Source organism: Grammomys surdaster, unplaced genomic scaffold (assembly GCF_004785775.1).
Source record: "Grammomys surdaster isolate TR1022 unplaced genomic scaffold, NIH_TR_1.0 338, whole genome shotgun sequence".
NCBI lineage: Eukaryota > Metazoa > Chordata > Mammalia > Rodentia > Muridae > Grammomys > Grammomys surdaster.
The window spans coordinates 3493836-3502809 of record NW_021604757.1 but is presented as its reverse complement, the minus strand read 5'-3'; the positions used below and the strand labels follow the sequence as shown (position 1 = coordinate 3502809).

General features: G+C 38.0%; 1 protein-coding gene across 12 annotated transcripts in view; it reads left to right on the top strand.

The window, feature by feature from the left end:
* Positions 1-8974, top strand: part of Celf1 (CUGBP Elav-like family member 1) — a 92669-nt gene that overhangs the window by 52725 nt on the left and 30970 nt on the right. For all 12 annotated transcript variants that reach the window (XM_028778499.1, XM_028778507.1, XM_028778506.1 and 9 more), the window contains 5 exons: positions 3072-3259; positions 5450-5532; positions 5899-5947; positions 7769-7903; positions 8529-8608. In XM_028778499.1, coding sequence (XP_028634332.1) covers positions 3072-3259; positions 5450-5532; positions 5899-5947; positions 7769-7903; positions 8529-8608 — 535 coding nt within the window. The remainder of the gene's footprint in view (positions 1-3071; positions 3260-5449; positions 5533-5898; positions 5948-7768; positions 7904-8528; positions 8609-8974) is intronic.

Sequence of the window (8974 nt, the reverse complement as noted above, 5' to 3'; positions counted from 1 at the left end):
TCCTCCTCCTCCTCCTCCTCCTCCTCCTCCTCCTCCTCCTCCTCCTCCGGTTATGAAGGCCTGGTTTCTACTAGGATAGTAAGGTTAAAATGCTAAAAACCCATTACATTTTTACAGTGACCCACCATATTTCTTCTTGCACTCCTTTGTTTTCAGATAGTGTGTCTCTGTATAGCCTCAGTTTTCCTTGAACTCAAGATTTTGCCTCAGCTTCCCTAGTGCTGGAACACAGGTGTATACCACTAGCTTCCACCACCCATGGTTTTAAATTAATAGCGTAAAGGAAAACCAGTAAGACAGTATATTCCAAGATGGGTTTTTCATAGGTACCCATGTAATACAGATATATGGAGACCAGAGGTAGCTTTTGTATCACCTTCACTTCATATTTGTTGTTGTTCAATTAATTTATTGAGGCAAGGTCTTGCTATATAGCCCTGACTGCCTAGCAACTTGCCATTTGACCTGTCTCTGAAGTATTAGAATTAAAGATTGCACTTGTATGCCTAGTTGCAATTTTTATTATTATTATTATTATTATTATTATTATTATTATTATTTTGAGACAGGGTCTCTCACTGAACCCATAACTTGTCTGTTAGGCTAGAATGGCCGGCCAGGCAAGCCTGCAGAATAGGATCTTTTGTCTTTTCCCAGTGTTGGTATGCCAGGCTTTTTCTGTGGATGCTGAATATCAAAACTCTGTCCTTGCGTTTGCACTTTACCACTGAGTCACCTCCTCATTTGCTTCCAAAATAAGTTTTTAATAGCTTGATTCTGTGACAACTGTATAATCATACAACTGTATGATGATTATAGGAAGTGGTAGCTATCCTTTTGTTGTTGTTTTGAAACATGTTCTCATATAGCCACAACTGGCTTCAGATTCTCTTCCTAAACCTCCTCCTGCCTTCACTTCCCAAGTGTCAGGATTATGAGTGTGTTCTACTACACCTGGGTATAATATCTGTACTCAAAGTTGAAAGTCCTCTTTGTGTATAACACTCATTTTGGTGAGATTAATTGCTTAAATAAGAGGATTTTCAGGGCTAGTGATAGGGCTCAGTGGTTAAGAGCACTGGATCCTCTTCTAGAGGATATGGGGTTCAGTTTTCAGTATCCCACATGTCTCTCACAAGTGTCTGTAAAATTCTAGCCCCTGCTGGCATCAGGCACACATGTGATACACAGACAGACAGACAGACAGCACATCTTCATTGCACACAGCTATGAACCAAGCCCACTGTACCAGATGTAGCTAAAGGAATGAGTAGGATGGCTGTGGATATAAGTCAGTGGTAGAATGCTTGCCGGAGAACCTGAATTCATTCCCAATACTGCCTTTATAAAGGAAATAAAAAGGGATAAGGTTAACTGGGTGTACTAGTGCACACATTTAATACCAGCAGAGGCAGGTAGATATCTATGAGTTCATGGCTAGCCTGTCTCAAAATACAAAAAGAAAAAGGACAAACAAGATTTTAAAATCATTACTACCTTTGAAGAGTTACCAGTTCTTGGGAAAGGTTATTTAGAACAACATGATGATGATTTTGGCTGTGTAATAGAGATGGAAATTTAGTACTGTTTATATCCTAGAGTTACCCTGACTAATTAAAATGGAGAATTATAGACAACCATAAGTCAGGGGCAAGCGTTGGCTGTATGTTATTTTGATTTTGTTGTTGTTTTTAATGTTAGGATCTTTGTATATAGCCCAGATTGGCCTTGAACTTGAGACAGTACTGCTGCATCTCAAATGTTATAATTACAAGCACATACCCCAAACCTGATAAGTGTGATATGAGAAATACCCCCTATGGATGTTCATTTACAAAAGATGTATAAATTAAGGCATAGAGGTTAAATGACTTTCATAGATTCAACATTTGTTGCTAGTTTTTAAGAATTTAAATTGTTAGGTTGAGATGTTAAATTTTAAATGTAAGATTTTGAAATGATGGAAAAGACTGGGAAATGGATGGTACCTTCTGAAGAAACATTTATGATGCGAGAGTGCCCTTAAGTTCTTGACAGTTTGCAGGGTATAATACAGTTATTCAGGTAGGAGTGTTAGTGTCATAGGACTGGAAGAAGTGGAATTTGAAATGGCTGTATTTGGTGGGAAATTCAGTGCAAGGTCTCAAAAACAGTAAGTACTAGTTACATAATTCAGAAAAAAACCAAGGTTTACAGTAATTTCCATTACAGTCAGTTTGGCAATTTAATAAGAGATAGAGCTAAATTAGAAGCATCATATGTATAAGTTTGATGCTTAGTTTTCAAAGCTATCATTCTGGTGAATTCTTAGTTTGGATTTTGGAAATTAATGCATCTATTCTAACATCTGCTTAAAGAAGACTATATATATATATATTAAGAAGTCCTGGATCTTACCTGTAATTATTAATCCTTTGTTACTATGCAGACATTTAAAAATCCTTACTAGTCTGATGAGATGACTTGCCCACAAGCCTGGCAACAAGAATTCAGTTTCCAGAACTCACATAAAGGGGTAGGAACAGAACTGACTCCAGAGTCTCTTCCAACCTCTGCTACCTATAGCACATACAAATAATAAAGTCTTAAAAGAGATTTATTTTATTTAGTTGTATTTGGATATTATTAAAAATTGATGTAGGGCCAGGTGTGATGGTGTTTATCTTTTAATAGGCACAGACAGTCAGATTTCTGAGTTCAAGGCCAGCCTGATCCACAGAGTGAGTTCTAGGACATCCAAAGATACACAGGGATACCCTGCCTTAAAAACAAAACAAACAAAACAAAAGCAACAACAACTGATCAATCTTTGGGAGCTTTACTTTATAGAGTCTGAGAACTTTCATATTAGAAAAGACATGTGACGTCAGTTTCTTTAAAACTCAGTATGTCTTAATCACAATGGTGAATTTAGTTTGGTATCTAGTATGGACAAAATTCAGGTAAGTTTAAGTGGGAGTAGTGAATGAAGTAGATTTTCTCCTATGTTTCAAAAAGTTGTCGAAAATCTTTAGCGGAAAAAAAAACCCCTCTGGTATAAAATATAAATAACCTCATTTTATCTCATGCAGCTCAAAGAAAATGAACGGCACCCTGGACCACCCAGACCAACCAGATCTTGATGCTATCAAGATGTTTGTGGGCCAGGTTCCAAGGACCTGGTCTGAGAAAGACTTGAGGGAGCTTTTTGAGCAGTATGGTGCTGTCTATGAAATCAACATCCTAAGGGATAGGAGCCAAAACCCTCCTCAGAGCAAAGGTAAGCTCTTTTTATTTTATTTTATTTTATTTTACTTTATTTTACTCTTTTAATATATGGAGATCAGAGAACAAGATGAAATGCTAGGTTCTTTCCATTATGTGGATCCCAGGAACTGAACTCAAGGTTAGACTTGACAAGAGCCCCTTTACCACCAGCAAGTACTTTTACCCATTGAACAGGGTTTTGGGTTTTTTAACAGAGTATAGATGAGTGGGTTTTGTTTGTGTTTGTTTTGTCTGAGACAGGGTATCTGTAGCTCTGGCAGTCCTGGAACTTTCTATGTAGACCAGACTGGCTTGCAACTCGAGATATTCCCCCTGCCTCTGCCTCTGAAGTTTTTGGATTAAAGGCATGCACCATCATACCTAGCTGGGTTTTTAATTCTGTATTACACTGTGTATCCCATCTCTGGTTGTCAGGGTATCTGTGGGTAGATGGGATGGCGTCCTTTTATATTAACTATATTTTCTAATCCAAACACATTTAATGGTTTAAAAATAAAATATTAAGATGACTATATGAGTATGATTTATAGATGCATCTTGGTAGTTCTTTGTAAGTACGCACAGAGAAGGCCTTACAGGATGGTTTATCAACTGAGAAGGGCTTCATTTTAGGCAACTTGTTGGCAGTAGCCTACAAAATGAATAAGAAAAGAAAGACTGGGTTTTTCTAGAGATTACAGCAGCATGTGCATTTCAGGAGACTGATAGTAAGTAGCAGTGTTAGTTTTGCTTGTATATGGAAGCATGCTCTTACTAGTATTAGAGTGACTTTTTGGAATAGCTATTCTATAATACAGACATGAGGAGCATAGTTGTCATGTTTACACAAAAAGTAAGTCAAGGATCTAGAAATAGAAGAATTTTCTCCATGTGGCATAATTAACCGAAAATACAAATTGTTGTTTTCTGAAAATGCCATACAACATGAATTTAAAATCCTAAGTGCTGTATAATTTTGAGAGAAAACTATTGTATTTGGTGAGACGTTACAAGTATCAGAACACTAAAGCCCAAGATTTCTGAGAGCTTTGAGTCTCTAATTTATATATAAAACAAAACACAAAACCTTTAAGAATTTAGACAGTACCAAGCAGTGAGAAGCAAAATTATTTGAGAATGAAGAATTCAGAAAAGATTCTAAGTTCTTGTTCTTAAGTAGTTTTACAATTTGATAGGTGATAATTGGGTTTGAAACATATGGTGAAAACTTGCTATGACAGTCTGGAGAAAGGTACAGCAATTAGGTGCTCTGGTTGCATGCACTTCCAGAGAATCCAGGTTCAGTTTTCACAGTGGCTCACTGCAGGTTGTAAATCCAGTCCGAAGGGATCCAGTGCCCTCTTTTGGCCTTCTCAGTACCAGGTATATATGGTACACAGACAAAACACCCATGCACATAAAATAAAATAATAAAATAAAAATTTTTAAAATTAGTTGTGATGGAGGGAGTAGTTTGTTCTGAGCAACCAGAGAGAAAAAGAATTCCAGAAATCCAGGCTGTAATAACTGTATCTAGCTTGGTTGTGGCTAGGTCCTGTTCCTCAGCATATTACCTAGTTTGTAGTAGGACAAGTTAAATGGAATGGTACATAACCTTTGTAAAGGGAGCCTTGTAGCCAGGCTCAGTTGTGTATATTGTAATCTCTACTCTTAGTAGGTGGTGGCAGGAGTTGAAGGACATCCTTGATAACATATGAAATTCAAAGCCAGCCTATGCTATATGAGATCTTTTCTCAAGAGGAGGATAATAAAAAAAGAAGCATTTTCCCAGAGAAGTTATAGAAGCATCAAAAGAAGATTTCTACTGACTATAAGGAAGCTATGAATAAGACTTAGAGCTAAAATAGACTAGAACAAAGAAAAGATGCTTTAAAGAGTCACGGCCTTTGTCAGATGGTCATGGAGCATACCTTTAATCCCAGAACTGGAAGGCAGAGACAGATGTATCTCTGGGGTACAGAGGTAGTTTCAGGACAGCAAAGGGTACACAGAGAAACCCTGTCATGATACCACCCCTACTGACCCCCAAAAAGGTAACACCCTTCACCCCAGCCTTTTCTTCTCTCAGTTTTAATAAGCTCATTCATTTCTTGAATTTAAGCAGTAGTGTAAGGTTAGAAATATTCAAAAAATTCTGTTTTCAAGGCACTAATTTTGATTTTGCAAAATCTTCTTTATTCAGGGTGCTGTTTTGTTACATTTTACACCCGTAAAGCTGCATTAGAAGCGCAGAATGCTCTCCACAACATGAAGGTCCTCCCTGGGGTAAGAGCTTTTATAAGTTAAAATGGTTTTAATTTTTTGTGCATGGGGCATGCTTGTGCATGTTGGGCACATACTAAAAAGCATTTTGGAGGAAAGGCACTTGCTGTGGGAATTACTGTGAAAAGGAGAATATAAGATGAACATTTCAAAGACGATGGGCCAAAAGTAGTTCTCAATGCCAAGGGTTTTGTGTGTTTTAACTTTATGACTATCCTGTCTGTTACTGTATTTTGTTGCGTTAAGATCATCGGGCAGACATGAATCCAGAGCAAATTCTAAAGGCTGTTTTGGTATACGCTTTAGAGGCTCTATTTTTGAAAGCTATTAATGGGGTTGGAAAATAATACGAGTGGATTTCCTTTTTAGATGCATCACCCTATACAGATGAAACCTGCTGACAGTGAAAAGAACAATGGTAAGCATCTTGATGTGCACATCAAGTCTGCTCAGCATGAGACTCCTTCTTCCTTTCTTCCTTCCTTTCTTCCTTTCTCTCTTTTCTGTTTGCTGTTCTTAGGGCATTTATATTGAGTTATGCTATAAACATCTACTTTTTCCCAGTTTTAATAAGCTAGAAAAATAGGGTTAATAATAGAGAAAATATTACACACAGACAGATTTTCCAGTTATGGGAGTATACAGTGCGGATCCAGGCATTTAGCGTTTGAGGCCAGCTTGGGCCACATAAGACCATATTTCAAAAATAGATACACAAACAGAAAACATAGAATATCCTTGATAAGTATAATTTCTTATGGACAAGGTTAAGGAAAGTGGAGCATCTGGAAACAAGACCTGTTAGTGCTTTAGGAGAGAGCTTTCTGAGCTTAGTAGGGACAAATCCATGGTCAGTACAGTTGCCAAGAAACTGTAGTCCAGCCACAAGTTATGACCCCAGGTACATTTGGAGCCAGAGATGAATTCAGACTTCTAGGGTCATCTATAGAAGCTGAACATAATGAATGGTAGTAGTCAGAAAGCTATAAATAATCTTTGTTTCACACCCCCCCCCCCAACTGAACTCTTTGAGAAAATACAAGTCTTAACAAATTCATGAGCTAATAACAGAAAGTTCAGCAGGAAGCTCAGAGGGCAGTTTGTCTCAGAGCCACTTGGGAAAAGACAGAAACAGGCTGACATTTCAGGGGCTGTCCTACTGACAGCTATACTTGGTACCATCCTTGAGGACTTGTTCTTCCTGAGTGAAATTGTGGGAATTGTACAGATTCCCTAGTAGACTCCACCTGAAATTGGATGGTAGCTGGCTCATAAAGGTTCATTTAAACAAACAATGTTGTAAAAGGCTCAGAGGCTAAACATTAATTTTAAATTCTCAAGAGTTCCAGTTAGAAACACAAATGACTCAGGAGGCAGAAACAGGAGGATCTCTGTGAGTCTGAGGCTACCCTAGAAAATTCCAGGACATGGCAAGTTCTGGGACAGCCGGAGCTATGTAGAGATACCTGGTCAAGGGAGACTGAGGGGGGAGAAAAACAAAAGACTAAATGTTATTACCAAATGTTATTCACGGTTTAAGGAAATATTTTAAAAATAAATAAAATTTAAAATATTCGAAAAGGAAAGTAGGAAATTCTCACTGAAGTGTCTTCTGTTTATTGATTATATCAAGTGTGAAAGCCTTTTCATGGTACTTCTAGAACAAACATATTAAGGGCAAGGCAAAATACTAAGAACTTTCCATTTAATATCTACAAGATTGGGCTGGAGAGATGGCTCAGCAGTTAAGAGCACCGACTGCTCTTCCAGAGATCCTGAGTTCAATTCCCAGCAACCACATGGTGGCTCACAACCATCTATAATGGGATCTGATGCCCTCTTCTGGTGTGTCTGAAGAGAGCAATGGTGTACTCATATACATAAAATAAATAAATAAATATTTAAAAAATATCTACAAGATTAGCCTTTGCAGTAACCTGCCTGCCTCTCAGTCACACACACTGATTGGTGAATTAACTTGAACAAGAGCACAAATTCTCCATATCTTATGGAAATGCTTCCAAATATGTATAATTTTAAGTTACCATTGTATCATTGGTTATTACAGTTTTATATCATTAATATAAAATTGTGGATTAATATAAAATTGTGGGAAGAAGAAATGTGTCTTAGACTCTGTGAGGTGGATGGTATGAGCCATGGCTAGTCTAAAACATAAGAGATTTGGTTCTTGACTCTGCCTTTTAGTGATAAGCCTTTTGTGTTTTTACTCTTTTAGCTGTTGAAGACAGGAAGTTGTTTATTGGTATGATTTCCAAGAAGTGTACTGAAAATGACATCCGAGTCATGTTTTCTTCGTTTGGACAGATTGAAGAGTGCCGGATATTGCGGGGACCTGATGGCTTGAGCAGAGGTGGTACATTTTTAGAGCTTTTAAAACAGATACTTGTCTTAAATTGAAGTGTCTTATTTAACTGGACTATTGGAGACAGATTCCTAGCCACCATGGATGAATAGCTTGGGCCTGCTACCTCCGGCTGTACACCTTGATCTTGTCAACCTCTCTAGTTGAACCCACCTATATTTTCCCCATATTGTTTGAGGAGTTCTGTCCTCAGTTTCTCTTGATGTCTAAAATGAACTTTTTCTCTCTACATTTACTTAAATCAGAATGAACTGAGATTCTTTGCTTCTCCCTCAAAACCTATTTGTTGTTCGTTGGTAGCATTTAGTACACTATCATGACATACATGTATCTACTGAAGAAGCTTGGGGACCCCTGAAAAAAATATCTTTTTGGTTTTTCGAGGCAGGGTTTCTCTGTGTAGCGTAGCCCTGGCTGTCCTGGAACTCACTCTGTAGACCAGGCTGGCCTCAAACTCAGAAATCCTGCCTCTGCCTCCCAAGTGCTGGGATTAAAGGCGTGTGCCACCACTGCCCGGCTGAAAAAAATATCTAACACACAATAAGTTAGTTATTCATTCAGTGTCTGTCAGATAAGCCTCTAAACAAACAAACATTGATTCTTTTCTTGCCAGGTTGTGCATTTGTGACTTTTACAACAAGAACCATGGCACAGACAGCTATCAAAGCAATGCACCAAGCACAAACCATGGAGGTAAGGAGCAGAGAGGCGGAAGAAGAGAAGCAGTGTCTGACAGTGCTGGGATAGCTGCCTATCAATGTACAACACAGATCACCCTGAAACTTAAAATGGTCTATTTTAGGATGTCAAATACTATGTTTAAAATTATGAGGCGATTCAGAGCACCTGATGCTCTTGCAGAGAAAATGTGTTTGATTTCTAGCAGCCAATGGTAGCTCACAGACATCTATAACTACACTTGTAGGGCACCCAACACCCTCTTCTGGCTTCTGTGGGTATTGTGGATGCATGTGATGCACATACGTCCAACTCAAGGAAACATACATATAAAATAAGGTAAATAAATCTTTAAAAACTTAACATATACCCTGTCTCAAA